At 39.6% G+C, this 19,634-nt stretch overlaps 1 protein-coding gene across 4 annotated transcripts in view; it reads left to right on the forward strand.

Annotated features, from left to right (window-relative positions):
- NR6A1 (nuclear receptor subfamily 6 group A member 1) overlaps positions 1-19,634 on the forward strand; it is a 217,287-nt gene that overhangs the window by 21,451 nt on the left and 176,202 nt on the right. For all 4 annotated transcript variants that reach the window (XM_070518771.1, XM_070518770.1, XM_044778804.2 and 1 more), the window contains exon 2: positions 13,992-14,033. In XM_070518771.1, coding sequence (XP_070374872.1) covers positions 13,992-14,033 — 42 coding nt within the window. The remainder of the gene's footprint in view (positions 1-13,991; positions 14,034-19,634) is intronic.

Genomic DNA, 19,634 nt, shown 5'->3' on the forward strand with positions numbered 1-19,634 from the left:
TCCCCCCAGTACATAGTTGTATATTTTTTTTAGTTGTGGCTCCTTCTAGTTGTGGGACACCGCCTCAGCGTGGCCTGATGAGTGGTGCCTTGTCGGCGCCCAGGATCCGAACCAGTGAAACCCTGGGCCGCTGCAGTGGAGTGCGCAAACTTAACCACTCGGCCACAGGGCCGGCCCCGGCACCAGCTTCTGTTAGAGGAAGATCCTAAGGGCTGTTTGTACCTTAAGGAATCTGATATTTAGAAGACATTGCTTTAATGGTGGATGCAAAAATTAAAACCAAACAAACTTCAGAGTAATGCCTCCTTCATTTTTAGGCATGGGGACAGCTGTACTCTTTGAAAATTGCTTCTTTCAAATTCTTAACTTTTTTTTCTTAACTGGTCATGATTTTTTTTTTTAAGAGACCTTTATGTGTTTCCAAGGAAAAGAACAAAGTCCAAAGCCAATTTCTGGTGTTGGGGAAGGATGCTGTAGTGGGGTTTAGGACAGATGCTTGCCAACGAGGAGGCAATGCTGGCCCTGGACATGAGACAGAAGCAGATCTCTCTGTGTGGAATGGGAGGGAATTCTAATACTTAATGCCTTTAGGAAATAAAGCAAAATAGTACTGGGTTACTTAAATCTGTTTGGAACAAGATAAAAAGTGAATAACGTGAACCGAAAACATGAAAATTGTGACATAGAAGGGACTGTAAGTAACCAGAGTGTCTACACAGCTTCATTTTCCAGGTCAGCTTTATTTCAGTCTGCATTGTTGATCTTACAAGTAGGTGCTCTTCTCATTTGACATCCTTAGCCAGTATTTGATTCGAAAATTTGCTTCTGGTCACTTTGTCTTATTTAGGAATGTGAGGCATATCAGAGAGAGGATTGCTAAGGTCAGATCAGAAAAGCTTTACACCAAGTAACGGTCTCTTACTCCAGAAGCCTGATGCTCTGGGTATTTCACTTAGTTTTGAGATATATTGAAGTAAGAATGCTACTCTAACATTCTATTTGTGCTAATGCTAATGCATGAGAGTGCCAGAAGAGGAACTTTATCCCTAAGCTGATGAGAACTAATAACAGGTATCAAAAACTATAAGGAAGTGTGTATTATATAAGTAGAGTGTGATTTTAGTGTGGGGTAGGGTAGACTAGTATCGGTAATTTTTAAACATGTCCCAATCATTTTTTTTTAAAGATTTTCTTTTTCTTTTTTTTCCCCAAAGCCCCCCAGCACATAGTTGTATATTTTTAGTTGTGGGTCCTTCTAGTTGTGGCATGTGGGATGCCGCCTCAGCGTGGGTTGATGAGTGATGCCATGTTCGTGCCCAAGATCCGAACCGGCAAAACCCTGGGCTGCCGACGCGCAGCGCGCAAACTTAACCGCTTGGCCACAGGCCCGGCCCTGCCCCAATCATTTATTTCATTGGTCTGGTGGTCCTAGATCTAAATGGTTGATCCAGAGGTCAGTTTTCACATGAATGCTTTGTCTCATCAAGAAGTGATAGCACTGAGTGATGACTTAATAAAAGGGCCTGTTCCCTGTGCGTGCGCAGCGTGGACCAGTTTCTCTAGAGCTGCTACAGAGTGGTTCACAGTTTTTAATAAGAAGTATGTTTCCCAAGTATACTTATACTTGTGGTTTGGAAGGTGAAGATCAGAATGACTTTACCAACTATGATAATAATGGCTAACCCTTACTGAACATTTCCTGTGTGACAGATACTCTCTTGAATGCCTTAAATTTTTTTTCTTTTTTTCTTTTTTTTTTTTTTTTGAGGATGATTAGCCCTGAGCTAACTGCTGCCAATCCTCCTCTATTTGTTGAGGAAGACTGGCCCTGAGCTAACATCTGTGCCCATCTTCCTCTTCTTTATATGTGGGACACCTACCACAGCATGGCTTGCCAAGCTGTGCCATGTCCACGCTAAGGATCTGAACTGGGGAACCTTGGGCGGCCGAGGAGCGGAATGTGTGAACTTAACCGCTGCGCTGCTGGGCTGGCCCAAATTTTTTATTTTCATTTAATCCTCACAACAGTCCTATGATCGGTGAGTACTATTGTTGTTCCCATTTTTAGGTTAGGAAAATGCCAAAGCCTTTAGGACCATGTTTAAATGTGTTTAAATCACAGAGAGATGCTACAGATGTTACTCCCTTTTCACAATTTCTCTCTTATAAAATGAGGGCTAGGGTGGGATGGAAGAGATTAGGGATGATTTATAAGGTTACTTTCAGTTTAGAAAAAATCTAAGAATCTTGGCAACCCCTTAAGGGTTCCTCGAGTGTTAGCATTGTATAACTTGTACGCCCCTAGGACACACAGCTGCTACTTTTGGTAAACTCGTAGACTTTAGAGCTGAAAGGGATACTAAGAGAATTGGCCAGACTTTCTCCTTTTACTGAAGAGAAAATAGAGCACAGAAGGAGTAGGTCACTCAGCATTACACAGATAGCTTATTGGTACCAGAGCAAGGCTAGTGTTCAGGTGTCTTGCCTCCCTAGTGTATCACGTTATTGATGTCTCAATATTAGGAAATGGCTTTAACATCAAAGTTGGTATAGACATTTTTGTCTCTGTAAGAAGAGTTAAGAGTTTGGAAATAGGAATTTATGTATTACCCTTTTAGTGCTTCAGGATGTGTTGGGGAAATAAAGGTTGCAAAAAGTAGCTTTTCGAATGTTGGATTTGTTTATTTCTGTAATTTAAGGCCATGAATGTCATGTTAAAGAGTTGAAAATGGGGAGCCAAGAGAAGATTTTTTTTTTAAAGATTTTATTTTTCCTTTTTCTCCCAAAGCCCCCCCAGTACATAGGTGTGTATTTTCAGTTGTGGGTCCTTCTAGTTGTGGTATGTGGGACGCCGCCTGATGAGTGGTGCCATGTCCGTGCCCAGGATTCGAACCGGTGAAACCCTGGGCCACTGAAGCGGAGCACATGATCTTAACCACTCGGCCACGGGGCTGGCCCCAACAGAGGATTTTTGAGTGGATTAGGAAATCTGAGTTCCAGGAAGTGAGAGAGAAGGATAGCAGGGAGAACAGTTATCATAGTCTAGGATTCTAGGATGGTGAGAAGGCTTGAACTAGGTCTGTGGAGATTTGAGAGAGAATGAAAATGCCCTGGTGATTGATTGGATTCATTGCAGTGGGGATTTGGGAGAGGATGGTAAAATGGGAGCCTAGGAGGAGTCCCTGGGCATCTCTGGCTTAGGGATGAAGGTTGGTGGTACCTGGATCCTGAGTAGGAACACAGGAGAAGCAGGTTTCAAAGACAGAATAAGTTCAACTTGACATGTTGAATTTGATGGAGCCTGTGGGGTATCTTGATAGATATTGACAGCAGGTTTTGGATAGATGTGTCTGTGGTTCAGGAGAACAGTCTTATCTGGAATTGAAAGTTTAGGGGGTCATCTGTTGGGAAGCATAGGTGAAAAAACATGTTTGTGGATGAGATCGTCCAACCCAGGATGAGTGGATAGTGTGTGTGCTGGGATAGGCCTTCTTGCCCTCTTGACTTCATTTAGGAAAGAACATGTCAAACAGGACCTATATAATCTTCATCTGTTAGGATATGCCTGCCTCTGGGGGAAGTATTTGTCAACAGTGGGTAAGGACATCCAAAAGAGATATGGCTCATTCAAGTGCCACTTGCCATCAGGTCTTTTCCAGTTCTCCCTAGGAAGAAATAAGTGCTCTTTGGCCACTGCTGCTAGTTTCTCCATTAGGATATTTGCTTCATAATTCCTTGTATCCAGTCAGTTTTCTATTTTCCCTTTTAGAGTGTAAGAATCTAGGGGAAGCCAGCTTTATTCATCTTTGTATCCGTTGTGTAATCTAGCACAGTGCCCTGTACATTGAAAAAGGTAGGTAAGTGTTTGTTGAATTTAATTTTGGGATGTAGGAAAGTTTAGCATCTAAGAAGCAGGAGTTTTTTGCCTTTAATCCTATTTGTAGAGTATCCTTTGCATTTATGTAGTGCTGTAAACATATGTTGGTTGTTGCTCTTCTATCTTGACTCTAGGTTTGAATAGTTTCTTAAAATTTCTTTTGGAGTTATTTCATAGATATGATTAACCAGCTTTGTTTCAGATTTGAAAGATCCTGAGGTGAAAGGTTAAAGATATTCTATCTCTTTGTTGCCACACAATGGATTTCTGAAGCTGGGAGATGAGAGATGGTACTGAGCTTTAGGCATTAATTAGTAACTCGTATATCACAAAGATTTGTGCCCAGAATTGTGTTTCTAAGAAGAAGTAATTTAAAAGTCATTTAGAGAATGTCTGGTATTTTTTTTTCCCCACCTTCAGTTGATGTGATCAGTTTTAGAGTTAAGCCAAATCATTTCATTCTTAGGATTTTTTTTAATGTGCATTTTTCTGTTTATAAAACAATATATTTTCAATCAGAAAAGTAGAATGGAGGAAAAAAAAAATCAGCCATAATGCCCACACTAGAGATAATCACTGGGAAAAATAGACCAAAGTATGCTTTTTCATGTATATATGCATTGGAATATAGCCGAGTTCATTCTGAGAGTGCAGTTTTACCTCATGTTCTTTTTAATATGGTATTCGCCTATTGGCAACTCTTGATAAACATTTATAATGCTCACAAAATACTCCATTGAAGAGAGGTACTGTAATTTAATTAGTCCTTCTCCAGTGGTTGGATTTTTAGGTGGCTTCTTACTTTGTACTATTTATTTCTGACCTTTTTCTTAGGATGAATTTCCAGGGTTGATTCAAAGGGACAGACATCTTCAAGGCCCTTCATGCATCCATGTTGTTCCATTTTTATATGGAGGTTTTCAGAGAGAGTCAGGGAAAGGGACATTCTGCTGCTTGTGAGCATCTCTTTGGTTGCATCTGCTCCTCACTAATGGATTTCCTGAACAGAGCTGGCTTCTACTATTCCATCAAACCATCTGTTGAGGATGGTATGGGGCACTTTCTGAAATGACCTCAAAAGCTCTGAGCATGTTCAAACAAACTCCTTGGTATGTAAAACTTTTCTTCAATTAGTCTTTGAGATGAAAACGAGCAAAAAAATCTCCTTCACTCTCTCTACTCCTGTTCGGAGTAGCTTATAATTTTTCAAAAGAAACTTGTTCTTGCCTAATTATTTTATTTATTCATTCATTTAAAGTTTTATACTTTGGTTTGATCTGGTTGGTGAAGTTACTCTAGCTGCTTCTGGATTATTCAAGGGGGTTTGTAAATGGACTCTAAGGTGTGGTATTTCTTCTTGGATTCTGAGGCCCTACTGTTGTGGGAGTGTCAGGGTTTGTTTGAAATAATGTCAAATTCCCATCTGTCTGGCTGTTGCAAAGCACATACCGTGCAAAAGTGGTTTTTTTTTTTTTTATTTGAGGAAGATTAGCCCAGAACTAACTACTGCCAATCCTCTTTTTGCTGAGGACGACTGGCCCTGAGCTAGCATCCATGCCCGTCTTCCTCTACTTTATACGTGGGATGCCTCTACTACACATGGCTTTTGCCAAGCAGTGCCATGTCTGCACCCAGGATCCAAACCGACGAAACCTGGGCCGCCGAGAAGCAGAACGTGCGAACTTAACCACTGTGCCACTGGGCTGTCCCCCCAAAGGTGGGGTTTTATTAGCCAAACTTTCTGAATAGAAGTTCTCTTGTTTTGACTTTTGTGGCTCTTTCCGTGTAACAGAGTACAATAATCTCTTTAAACCTAGAAGATGGAGATAGTAGTAGCTACTTTCAGTAAGAATTCATGGAAAGCGTCAAGGCAATGCCTGCAATATAGTAAAGATTCAGTAAATGGCAACCGACAGATTATTTTATACGTTTTCTTGTATATGTGCATTTTGAAATTTCTTTAACTTCCAGGCTGAATGAAGAATTATCAATAATCCCTTTTGTTACTCCAGAGAACCAGAAATTGTAAATGAAAAATGTCAGAGGCTCATCAGTGCCTGCAGTTTTCTGAGAAATGCCTGTACTATATTTCCATAGAAACACTAATGACCTCTGACGCATCAAACTGAATTGCCTTCCTAAACTGTTTTTACCTCCTGATTCTGTAGTCACAGTCTTGAAGCTGTGTACTGTTTTAATTCTTTTTTAGATGTCTTAAAATTGAAATTTCGTAATCTTGGGCTGGCTTTTCTGCCTTCAGTCTGATTTCAAGGCTGTAATTACAAAGCTAGAAGCCTGAAAAACTGTATGAAAGGTGATGTAAGTTGATCAGATGGAAGTTACTGATGTTTCCATAGCAATGTAGACACTTCTTGTAGCAGTATTGAAGCTGAGCAAATATGTGGGCACAATAGGTTATATAATTGAGAATCCTTGGCTTCCCCTCCCCCTAATCTTTTTTTTTTTGCCCCTAAGATTTTACATTGAGAAAATGACATTAGGAAAAGAACATTGTTTTTGTTGCAGTTTTTAAAATGTGACCTTGACATTTGTAGATGGAGAAAGGGAAATATGACTTGAAGCTCTCCAGCCAGCTTTTGCTGTGCTGTCTTGTGGTGCTATGTGCCTGCATTCAAAAGCATTTTCTCTTATTCCTGAAGTATGGTTTGTCAGATTCCCTACGAGAAACAAAAGCTAATGGCCCAACTGGCACCCCACTCACTGGATAGAAAGGAAGGAGGCAGATGTGAATTTAAGGCTCAGCCAATCCACAGAAAAGTGTTTCTGAATCTGCTTGGGCCTGCAAACCTGGCTGTAAGGCAGGCATGGCCTGGCTAGCTAATGTTTATTACTGAAAAAAAAAAAAGAGCTGCATTCTTTCTCAACCTCTACCCAAGCCATTCATTGTGCCAGAAGGAGCCTAGAATTTAAGGAGCTGTGGATGGTTTCCCGTGTGTATGTTGGCTAACTCCACAAAGCTCTTTTTTCTTTTTTTCTTCTTTTAACTTCTTGTGCTTTTGGTTTCCTGGTTGAAATCTTAGAGCCATTATATTGAAGTAGTCAGAGTTGGGCTGGTATTGACAAACTTCCTAAGAGTATACATATATTTTTTTCCTCAGAGACTCTATTACCTATAGAATAAAAGCCAAAAATTTGCCACGTATGTCAGTTAAAACCCTTTATGATATGGCCCTGACTGGGGCTCCAGTCAAATCAAATTACCAGGTAGCATTTTGTTTCCTCTCTCTGTTCATGACACTTACATGTGGCTTCCTCTACATATGTTTCTCAAATACCTCTGTTTGTTTGGTGAATACTTATCCCTTCCACATGCCCCTGGCCCCATGGTTGCTACTTCTGCTCCCTCACTAATATTGATCACAGCTACCAGGCACTTTCCACTGACCTAAGTATATCATCTCATCGAATCCTCACAGCAATCTACAGATGAGAAAATTGGTTCAGAGAGGTGAAGTCACTTCCTAAGCTAACACAGTTAGTAAGTGATGGCGCCAGGACTCCAACCTATGCTGATAAAATGTATGCTCTTAGTACTCTGCACTACTTTCCAGTTGCATCTTGTCCATCTGTCCATATCTATCTGTCCAGCATTCAGTCCCTGCAGTTAATTTTCTAAAAAATGTTATTTATTTCATTATATTTCATTAGACTTTAATCATTTTTACTGTAGTAAAATATATATAATATAAAATTTGCCATTTTAAACCATTTTTAAATGTACAGTTCAGTGGCATTAAGTACATTCACATTGTACTCTACAGTTAATTTTTGTCTATTCTGTACCCCTCTAGACATTTACGTCTCTGACAGTAGGGTCAGTCTTATTTATATCTGTATTTTCCAGGCCTAGGGCCTGCTACAGGGTGGGCAGGTACTTAATAACATTTGAAGGAGTAAGTGACAGTTTGCAGGCTGATGAAATTATTTTCCTGATAATAGCTGATTAACTTATGAATTGGCTACTAAATAACATTGGCCTAAGCATTTCCATATTTCATTTTCTTTAAAGCTGCAACAGAATCCACAAGGTGGCAAAGCAAATTTAAGAGGAGGGAAGACTTCTTTCTAGTCTTACGTTGTCCATTATAATAACCACTGGCCCAGGGTTTCACAGGTTCGGATCCTGGGCATGGACCTGGCACCCCTCATCAAGCCATGATGAGGTGGCATCTTACATAGCAGAACCAGAAGGTCCTACAACTAGAATATACAACTGTGTACTGGGGAACTTTGGGGAGAAGAAGAAACAAAACAAAACAAAAAAAGATTAGCAACAGATGTTAGCTCAAGTGCCAATCTGTAAAAAAAAAAAAATATGGGCCGGCTCGGTGGCGCAGTGGTTAGGTTCGCACGTTCCGCTTCGGTGGCCTGGGGTTCGCCAGTTTGGATCTTGGGTCCAGACATGGCACCTCTCGGCAAGCCATGCTGTCGAGGGAGATATAAAGTAGAGGGAGATGGGCACAGATGTTAGCTCAGAGCCAGTCTTCCTCAGCAAAAAGAGGAGGATTGGCAGCAGATGTTAGCTCAGGGCTGATCGTCCTCAAAAAAATAAAAAATAAAAACAAAGTTAAAAATTCAATTCCTCAGTCACACTAGTCACATTCGAAGCGCTTAATAGCTGTAGTGTGGCTAGTGGCTACCAAATTGGACAGTATAGATAGAGAACGTGTCCATCATTGTAGGAATTTGTGTTGGACATCACTTCTAGACTTTAAAGGCAGAGAATAGTGAAACAGTTATTTTCTCTTTGAACTTGGTATTTTGGCAAGAAATTCATTGTGGTGGCATTGTGGTTTAGTACTGTTGCTTTTTGGAGAAAGAAGCAGTTCCTCAACATTTACTCAGCAACCTTTCCCAGGGATCCTGCCTAAGTCTTGGGGCTGGGGTTATAGTTAGGGCTGAGACCAGAGCTGACTGAAACAAGGACACAGAGTTTCATTGAGGACCTAATCATGATCAGGGGATATAATGCAGATGGGACACTGATACAAATGACCAGAGCCAGTTGGGCCAGAAAGGACCAGCTAATGACTGTTGTATATCAGTATAAATCCTGGGTAAAGATTTTTAGCTTTTTGTTGGGGAGTATAGAAAACAAATTTCTCTAGAACCTGAATTCAGCGTCAGTGGCCCTGATCATGATGTGATGTGGGATCACAGGGCCCTGTGGGGAGCACAGAGTAGGGCCTCTGAACTAACCAGAGCAATTTCAAAACGCTTTTAGACCTTTGAGTTCCTTTTTGAAGCCCTGCTTCACTTCATATCTCACGTTTAAAACTGCATAAAACTTGAATTGCAGTTGACTAGGTGAAACCTGGACTTCAGTGTGTGTGGGAGAGAGAGGGGGAAGGAATCGAGATCTGACCTGAGTCCTCAGGACAGAATGGTGAGTAAAGGTGGGCTCAGGTGGAGAAAATAGTATATGCAAAGGAATGGAGGGTAAAGAGCGTGTTGAATTCGGGGAGCTACAGTGTAGTTCAGTATGGATGGAGTGTACACTGTTGAGTGGGATGGGGCGAGAAGCAAGAGGTAAAGTTGAAGTGGTAGGCAGATCTTGCAGTATATATATGATTTCTGTTTGGGGGAAGATGTGATGTTTGATTAGAATCGTAGAATTTTACCCTTTAAGGGCCTCACCTTAATTTTGCCTGTGGTTTTCTGAGGCTTCGAAATAATAACTGGCACAGTCCTGACCAGGATCCAGGTCTCTCGTGTACCCTGCTGCCTTCCTACAGTGATGTAAATTAAATCAAAACATTCCTAGAGTAACATTTAATTTGCTTTTGTAAAAGACACATTACAGGTTACAATTAGCTAGTGTTTCAGGCTTGAATTTGTTTACTGATATTACCCATTAGCTTTTATTCACATTTGGAAAAGAATGGATCTTATTGAAGATCCTATCATGGTAAATACATAATTTTGTAGTCAAAATAGTAAATAAAGAAGATCAGTAACTTTTTTTTTTAAAAGATTTTATTTTTCCTTTTTCTCCCAAAGACCCCCGGTACATAGTTGTGTACTTTTTTAGTTGTGGGTCCTTCTAGTTGTGGCATGTGGGATGCCACCTCAGCATGGCTTGATGATCCGCATGGCCATGTCCGCACCCAGGATTCAAACTGGCGAAGCCCTGGGCTGCCGGAGCGGAACTCAACCGCTCAGCCACGGGGCCGGAGCCAATGAGTAATTTTTTAATCTGTCACTGTAGCCAGTCACAGATTGAGGAGTCACTGAACTTTTTCTGTTTGCAAATGCTTATTGGAGAAAAGCTTGTCAACTGGATCTTCCTTTGTATTAAAGAAAACTTGTAAACTTAGAGCCATTTATTGATCACTTGCTGTAAAGTAGGTGATTATGTACAAATCTCACAACAGGTGAACAAGATGGTTATTTTTATCTCCATTTCAGGAAATAGGCATGGGTAGTTAATTAAACAAAAATAGTGACACATCTGGGATTTGAATCCAGCTATAACTCAGACCCATGCCCTTTTCACTGTGCGTCTGTCTTCTAAGTTAGACTGTGGCAAGTGAATATAAGCTTTGCACTAAATTTCAGATTGCTTATAAGCATACTGACTTGGTGATATATCATCTTAGGAACCAATCTGTGTTTCTTGTTTGTCCCTTTTTAAACCCAACTTAAGTCAACAGCCAAAGACCCTGGATTTCTCAGAACATTTCCTATCTTGCTTTAATGTGTTGTAGTCTGTGAGGCAGTTGGTTGTGGGGGTATATTTGGGTATTTATGTGACTTGGGAGTCTGCTTTTCACTGAACAACTCTGATATCTCTTGCCTTTGTGTTGAATTGTCTTGAACACACATTGGATTTACTTCTAGCAGTGATTTGGATTCTTTTAGCTGGAATCATTTTGCTAGCTGGATCTGGTTACTCAGAATCTGGGTGTTACTCTATTTGAGAATGGAGCCAGACCCAACCATTCCGTTGACTTGTCGTCAGGAGGTAGGATTAACATTGTTCTCCATATCTCCTCAGGCCTCCTGCACTAGTGATGATCTGTAAAACCAGAGACAACATTAATAGCCAGTGGTCTCAGGGTGGATGGAGGGAATGTAGACAGAGTTAGAGAATTCCATCGTCTAGGCTCTTTGTGACCGTTGGAGGAATTTGTCTTAGGGCAAATATAAAGAGTCCCTCTTTCCTCAGGGGGTAGCATATGTCTGGAATCACTCCATCAAGCAATTTATAGGCTCAAAATGTAAAAAAAGATTCAAGAATCACAGCAAGTAACTAAAATGACAGTGATATTACAGTTCTACCCTAGGTCTTTGAGGATGATGTTATGAATGGGTCAATAGGCACTCTCCTATAATCTGCTCTTTGTTACTGCAGACACAGCACTGGATTGGATGGACCCCAGGGCTTAGTTAGTTAGTAGTAGCTCACATATGTTGAGCTCTGACTTTGTCAGGTACTGTACAGAGCCTTTACACGCACTATCTCATTTAATCCTTTTAACAGACCTATAAGTAAGTCCTGTTGTTAAGCCCATTTTATAGCAAGGTTAGGGGCAATCCTACTTGGGTCATATGGATTGAGAGTATAAAATAGATGTCTCCAAAGAAAAATCAGAATACTTTTAACAAAAGAAAGGGGGAGTGGTTACTAGGCAGATAAAAGCAATAAATGTCCACTTTATGTTTTAGTATTTTCTTTGTTTTTTAGTCACCCTCTCTTTGTGTTTGATCTAGTTACTTTGAGTTCAGAATATTGTTGGTTTTCAGAAAATGCATTAAGCTTTGTCCTTTCTTGAGACTTCTAGTACAGTCCTTTTATTTAACATGCAGAATGTGAGGTTCAGAATAGGGAGTGACTTGGCTAAAGTTGTATAACTAAACTAAAAGTGGCTTGAACTAGAATTTAGGAGAGGTCTAACTTTCCCATTACACTACCCTCCCTTCCCATGCTTTTGTCCTATTTTTGAGTGAATTTATGTTCAGTGAATGCTTATTCTCAGTTTCACTTCTGGAAGGATGTTCAATATTGAACCCATGTGTAATGATGAGGTATTTCCTCGTTACCTGGCATCTCTCCGCAGCTTTTCTGATTCCCATTGCCTTTATGTAGAAATGCTTTGAAGGGCTGGCCCAGTGGCACAGCAGTTAAGTTCGTACGATCCCCTTTGGTGGCCTGGGGTCGCCGGTTCAGATCCCGGGTGCAGACCTTTGCACGACTTGTCAAGCCATGCTGTGACAGGCGTCCCACATATAAAATAGAGGAAGATGGGTACGGATCTTAGCTCAGGGCCAGTCTTGCTCAGCAAAAAGAGGAGGATTGGTGGCAGATGTTAGCTCAGGGCTGGTCTTCCTCAAAAAAAAAAAAAAAAGAAAGAAAGAAATGCTTTGAAGTTGTTCTGCGATGAGCCTTTTCAGGTATCTCAGCCACTTTTAGCAGCTTCCAAACTCTGGTGTTCCAGATCAGATTTCCTCATTCGGACCTTCCACACACTAGACACACAGGCTAGACTTTAGATTTTCTGAGTCTGTGACTTTCTTCCGCTAGACTGTGATCTAGAGATGGGGTTGTGTTTTCTGTTTAGGTCTTCTTGCATTTGAGCACCTTCCATAATGTATTGGCAACTGGTTCAGCATAGAAGCAGCTCCACAGATGGACATGGGGTGGTCCCCACCCTTGAAGAGCTCACTATCTAATGGAGGAGGCAGATATTTAAATTGTTCCTTTATCCTTTGGGGAATGCAGGAGGGGCCTCTTCTGTGTTCCATGTTTCACAGTGGTGGTGATATTTGAGCTAAATCTCGAAGGATGAATAGTTCCTCACCAAGTGGAGGAGGAGGAGGAAGCACAGGAAAGCAAGAAGGGATATGGCATGTTTGGTGAATGGTGTGGCCCAAACAGTTCAGGATTGCAAAGGACTTTAAAAGTTGTGGTGTTTAAACAGTCTACCTGCTGCTTGAATCCCTCTTCTCCATGTGACTCCTAGTTGCTGGTCTGGCTTCTCGTTGCCCAGCTCTGATGACAGAAAATGCTGTCATATCCCTCTAGTCCTAATTTTGCTCCGTTATTTTTGAATTTACCATTAACATACCACAGTTGATGTTTATTGAACAGCTTCCTTTGTGCTATGCTTCTGAGAGGTAGTGGGGATACAATGGTAATGGTGAACAAGACAGGCCAGATCCTTTCCCCCATGGAACAGTCTAATAGTGGAATCAGACATTGAACAAGTAATTCCTTGTTGATACAAAGTATTATAGATAGTTATAACGGGGGCCTTTGACTTGGTGTATGAGACAAGGGTAAGGGAGGCAAGCAAAAGCTTTTTTGAGGAAATATTTAAGCTGAGGATGAGTAGAAAGCAAACTGGAGAAAGTAGGCAGTCTTTCCAGGAGAAAAGAACTTTCATCAACTATGTATAGAAAATACCTACTGTGCCATTCACTGTGTGTGATTTTTCTCTAACGTGTGATAGTTATAAACCAATCAGACAGTTGTAGCTCATACTTTTTGTGTCTAAAGTATGCTTTGAGAGGTATTTATTCCAACCTGAGCAGCATACTTATTAATGGAAGAATTGCTTCCATTCGTCTGTGTAGGGAAAATTCTTCAGTATCTGTGAAGATTTAAAGTAAAATTACCTTGTTTGATATTTGTTATAAGTTCATGTTTTGTATATTTTGCTTTCTTTTGGAAAATAATAATGTTAAATAGAATATGACAGATAATTAAATGAGTTATAATTTTCCTATGAATTTTTATTCCAACTAACATTGGCATACGTACTCATAATTACTTGTGCTGTTGTTTATTGAGCTCCTACTGTGTGCCAAGGACTATGCCAAATAAGCATGTTATATCAGCATCTCACTTAATCATCTTTACTACTCTGTGGTGAGTGCTGTTACTGTCTCCATTTTTTTAATACAAAGATGATGAAATGGAGGCTCAGAGAGGGATACAGTAGCTAAATGTTACAGAGCTAGGGTTCAAATGCAAATCTGACTTCTCAGTCTGGACTTTTTTCCCACTATATGATACTTACTTTTTCATATTTGGAGTCACCTTGGAGTAATTTACAAGTCATAATCTTTTTTTCTGTTGTTTTCTCTTTAGGTTTTTGTCAGGATGAATTGGCAGAGCTCGACCCAGGCACTAGTAAGTTCTGAATGTTCCCCAGTGTTCAGGGGTAAGAAAAGGATGTGTTTGTACTTTCAAATGTATAATTTAAGGTGTAATTGATAGGTCTTATTGACTCAGATTTTATTTCACTTTAATTTATAATTATGGGCAGGGCATTTTGTCTTTTCTAGTTAGGCTTACTGTTTCTTTTCCTAATGTTATTCAGTGGCCAGGATCTAGCCATTTAATAGAAAATTGATTTACTGAAAATTTCTATTTAAATACTAATCTCCTTGCATCCTCTTCATCCTCCTATGAAACCAGCAGCAACAAAAATTGTGCTTTCATTCATGCACGCGTACAACCTTATACCCACAACCACTTTTCTAGAGTACTGACTAGTTTTGACATAATTTCTTTCAAAGAGGGATTTTGCTTGGTTTAGATATTTATAACTGATTACCTTAGTTACCACAGTTTAATTTCTAAAGCACCTTTATCTACATTCTTAAGGTTAAGGTATGAGAGTGACCATTTCAAGGTCTAATTAAATGATGCTTTTCAGGACTCTGTAAGTCTTGATTATAGATCATCATTTGTGTTTCCAGTGCTCTCAAAATGTGACATACACCATTCTGAGATACAGTTATAACTGTTAGAAATAGGACATGGGAATATCCACTGTCTACAGACCTTATTGTGCTATAATGCCAGGTCAAATGGTAATTTAGACTGAGACTCCATGAGATGATCTAGAGTTATTTGTCTAGTTCTAGTACTTTTTAGGATCATGGGGCTGGCTGTTTGTCACAAATCTGCTGTTGAGGTAAGTGATAAAGTTTCACTTTCTCACCATCCTGGCTAATATCAGCTCTCTGAGGGTGTAGACCTTCTTACATATTTTTCCCCACACACCTTACTAGTATAAACTAGTATAAACGTTCATGTTTGTTCAAGTAATACTTATTAGTTGCAAGACAAAATAAGTCCCACAATGCTTATCAAACACCAGGGAAATAGATTTGTCTCTCTAGAAGTCATAAAGTTCAAAATCAGTTTTGTAGGTAGTATGGGCTCAGTCTCCTGCTCTCCCACCTCCCAGTATCTATGGGTAAACACACTGTTTCTCTTTGTCTTTGTCTTATGAATAGCCTTCATTTAGTAGGAGGAAAAGGTAAATTCTTAAGTCATAGTCCTTTCTTAGAAGCAGTTTTGAACACTAGGAAGGAGGAAGGACATTGAGATGCCCTGTAATTTATCAGACAGAACTACACATAAAACATGCTAGATAATTGAGAACTCAGTTAAACATTGCATGTTCTCTCTGCTCCAGGCCCAGTTCTAGGCTCCAGGGATACACAAATAAATAAGTCTAGGGCCTATCCTCATCTATTAACAATCTGTTGGAAAATACTTCCTTGTCTAGAATTATTTGAAAAAACATTTTTTAAACCTCTAATTTAGCAACAGTACCCATACTTATTCTCCTTGTCTCCACTCAGTAGCAATTGAAAATAGCTCATGTCCATCTTCTAGGAAAGACCCTTCATATTCTCATAAAGATTATTATTGAATTATTATTCTTTCTGGGCCGAATAATCCTGACTCATTTAACTTTTCTCCATAGAATCTCTAGCTAGATATGATGATTTACCAGCTTCTCCATTCCATGAGAATGAACAGATAGTGAATCATAATTTTATATATCAGTATAGAATAGGAGTCATCTAAAAAAATCACTTTTCTTTTAAACACTGTACTTAGCTTATGTGGGCAATATTCTCAATAATCCCCACGTTATCTTTGTTAAGGTAGCAGTGTTTTTATTCTTTCTCTTTGAAGAAATACATAAAGATCTGATATAATAATAAATGGGAAGGAATAATTTATCATCTTGGTCTGAACCAATCTTGGGATTCACGTTAGCATGCTCTGCCCTACCAAGTGAAAGGAAACCTCAGGACTGAGATGGGCTGTGTGTATTGTGTTAAATTGGTTATGACTGTTGATACGGCAAATTCCATGGCTTCTGACTAGAAAAGAATAACATCTCCTATGTTAATACCTCATGACTTTTGCACAGTAGATTGAGAACAATAGAGATTTCTCTGTGATGCATCTTTGGAGTTTAGAGGCCCTAGTGTCTTCCCTACTCCCCAAATTCCTGAGTGGGAAAGCCTGCTTGTACTTGCTTATTTTGAAATAGGAAATACCATTTTTGCTGATTTCCCATTGTGCTCAGCAGTGGTTGTAGACGGCAAGTTTGGGAGAACAGGTGGGATGTGTTGGAACTAGATGACGAAAGACTGACTTAGTCCAATTTAAATAGCTTTTTGGTTTTTTTTTTTTTTTTTTTTACCTTTTCTGTGGTAGAGCAGATGGGTAGCTGTGCTTAGAATATGGGCAGCTGTTCACACTGTGACTGTCTTCCAATGATTCCTGGGCTTCCTTGAGTCCAATGTTATAGCACAGGTTCAGGCTAAGTTCATTTCTACAAGAAGCATCTCTGTACCCTGCCCATTAGCATAAGCTAGGGACAAGGGCAGTCAAAGGTCAAGAGAAGTTCAAAACAGCATAACCTTTCTGTGCTTCTGTTTCCAAATAACCCCAGTCTGCCCTGCTCCCCAAGTTTTTTCCTCAGCCGTCATGTTTACCGTGTAGTTGTAAAACTCAAGAGAACAAGGACTGACTTGATACAAGGGAAGTTAGAGAATAGAAGTCATTGTTGCTTAAAACAGGAGAAATAATTGATTTATGTTTGGGGGCCAATTAGGCTATAAAACAGGAACAGTAAAGGGACCTGTGACTTCAGGACAGCTACTTGCTCTGATTTCTGTCCCACAGACAAGGGACTCCCCAATAAAGGCTGTCAGCTTTCTAGGCTAAATTATTAATTCCTTTCATGCGTCTCAGGGATTGTAAACAGCACATAATACAGGAAAACAATTGATACTGTTCAGTTATTGGCCAGATAGAGGGTCAAAGGGTAAATAGTTGGATTAGCAACAGCTGTTCCTTCTCCCCAGTCAGACTTTTGTCCCTTATTACCTATTTCAGCAAAGCCATTCCTGAGTTTTGGGCTTCTCTAAATAGTTAAATCCATTTCTCTTCTTCTAAAATAATCCTACAAATGATTAGAGAACAGCAAACTGACCAAAATTGAAAATACTCATATTTTAATTTAGTTTCCAAAGTTGAAGGTGAGCATTCTTTTTGATATGTGCTATGTTGTTTGGTGTCCAAAGGGTATTATCCTAAGGAAAGTAATGACTTGAAGTTAGACAGATGAGAAGCTTTTTAGCTGTTTTTACCAACTGCTTGTGGATCTTTGTGTAGCTTGATTAAAAGAAAAAATTGTCTTTGTTTAAACTGATAGAAGTATAATGCTTGTTCATTGTGGAAAACACTAAAAGAAAAATAGAAATACCCCTAATCTCACCACCTGGAAATAACCATTGTTTCTTATTTGAGAATGTGTCCTTTTAGTTTGTGTCTGAGCTTATTTTTTACATAATTAGGAATTGTATTATATGCAAAATTTTGTATCGTGTACCCCCCCACCCCCAACATTACATTGGGAGCATTGTGCCAAGCTATGAAACATTTTCTGTAAATTTTTTTTTAAGATTTTATTTTTCTTTTTTCTCCCAAAGCCCCCTGGTACACAGTTGTGTATTTTTAGTTGTGGGTCCTTCTAGTTGTGGCATGTGGGACGCTGCCTCAGCATGGCTTGATGAGTGGTGCCATGTCCGCGCCTAGGATTGGAACCAGTGAAACCCCGGGCCGCCGAAGCAGTGCGTGCAAACTTAACCACTCGGCCATGGGGCCAGCCCCTCTGTAAATATTTTTAATGGCAGGATAATATTTAATTGTAAGTGAATAACCTTACCATGATTTATGTAGCCATTCTCCTATTGTTGGGCATTTAGATTGCTTCCATTTTTTTCTACGTTATAAATAATGTCACAGTGAACATGTTTCTGTGTAAATTTTTGTCTACATTTCAAGTGAGGCCTATAGCTTTTTATATAAGCCAAAACTCTTCTGAATTAAGAGAATGGACTCTGTCTCAAGATTGCTTGGGTTCAACTTGACTTCAATATTTATTAGCTCTGTAATCTTGGCTAAGTTATTTAACCTCTCTGTGCCTCAGTGTTCTCATCTGTAAAATGGGAATGGTAAAAATTATTCCTACTTTACAGGGCTGTTGTGAAGATTAAATCAAGTGATCTATGTACATGCTTGGTAATTGGTCAACACTATTAAGTGTATGCTATTCTAGGCTATGTATCATAATGCTGAAATTTTGTCTCTCTGTTCTAATGGGCCATTGAATTGCACTTTATTCAATTAAACTAGCCTGTGTTTCTAAATGATACAAAGATAAATCATTCCAGATGTTAGCAGGTGTAAGTTACTGCTTCAGGTAAATAGTTCCCTCAGAGGAGCAGAGCTCATATACTGCTGACCACTTTGGCCAAGACTGTTCTTTACCATCTGGTTGACTATGAGAGTGTTTTGAGGCCCTTCACTCAACTAGCAACAGGTAACCTCCCAAATGACTATCTGCCAACCCATTTATTTAACCTCTCAGGAAACTAAAGAAGTTAACTCTCTGCTTATTTAAAACAAATGACTCAGATTATGCACTTCTCTTTGGTCAGGAGCAATGTCTTACAGAGAGCATTCTGAGGAACAAATTTGTACAATTAAAAGCCTGACCATTACCATTTAAAAATACTGTGTGCTTGGAATTCTTGCTGACTCACACTTTAAAATATATGTGTGTGTGTGTATGTGTATATGTATTTTTTCTACTGATCAAGGACCTAGATAAATGAGCATTTTAAAAGAGACTTGAAAGTTAGTCTTTACTTTTTCTTGCCATGCTGATAAGTGCTCATTAATCTGGCATCCATGAGTGCTGACAGGATGAACTGACCAGATAAAAACAGCTTCTGAATAAGACAGCCTAATACTGCTGGCTTGCTCTGGCTTTGCGTTTGTCTCTCAAGTGTTTTGGGATCCCAAGGAGACTTTTTATGGATCCTTCAAGCTACAGGTGATAAATATACATCTCAACTAGAGTACCCATAGGTTCTATCCAAAATTCGAATATTCTATACCATGTCCTTAAGGTTCCATTCCTAGTTGTTAAACTATATGTCACAGTTTTTGATCTCGGAAAACAGTTCGTATAAGCCCAAGTGTGGTCTATAGAGAATGAACTTAAACTGTGTGTTAGAGATCAAGGAAGGAAAGGAAATGAACATTTATTGGATATTCCTTATGTGCCAGGCACTTTGCATATGTTCAGTAGGAGTGAGAAGGGTTATATCATATAAAACTATCTAATTTTGTTTTATTTTGTAATACCTGGTCCATTGTTCTCCTCTTACTTCCCCACTTCTCTTTTTCTTTCTTTTTTTTTTTTTTTTCCTTTTTGAGGAAGATTAGCCATGAGGTAACATCTGCTGCCAATCCTCCTCTTTTTGCTGAGGAAGACTGGCCCTGAGCTAACATCCACGCCCATCTTCCTCTGCTTTATATGTGGGATGCTTGCCACAGCATGGCTTGACAAATGGTGCGCAGATCCGGACCTGGGATCCGAACCGGTGAACCCCTGGCTGCTGAATC

The sequence above is a fragment of the Equus asinus genome, chromosome 10, assembly GCF_041296235.1.
Source record: "Equus asinus isolate D_3611 breed Donkey chromosome 10, EquAss-T2T_v2, whole genome shotgun sequence".
NCBI lineage: Eukaryota > Metazoa > Chordata > Mammalia > Perissodactyla > Equidae > Equus > Equus asinus.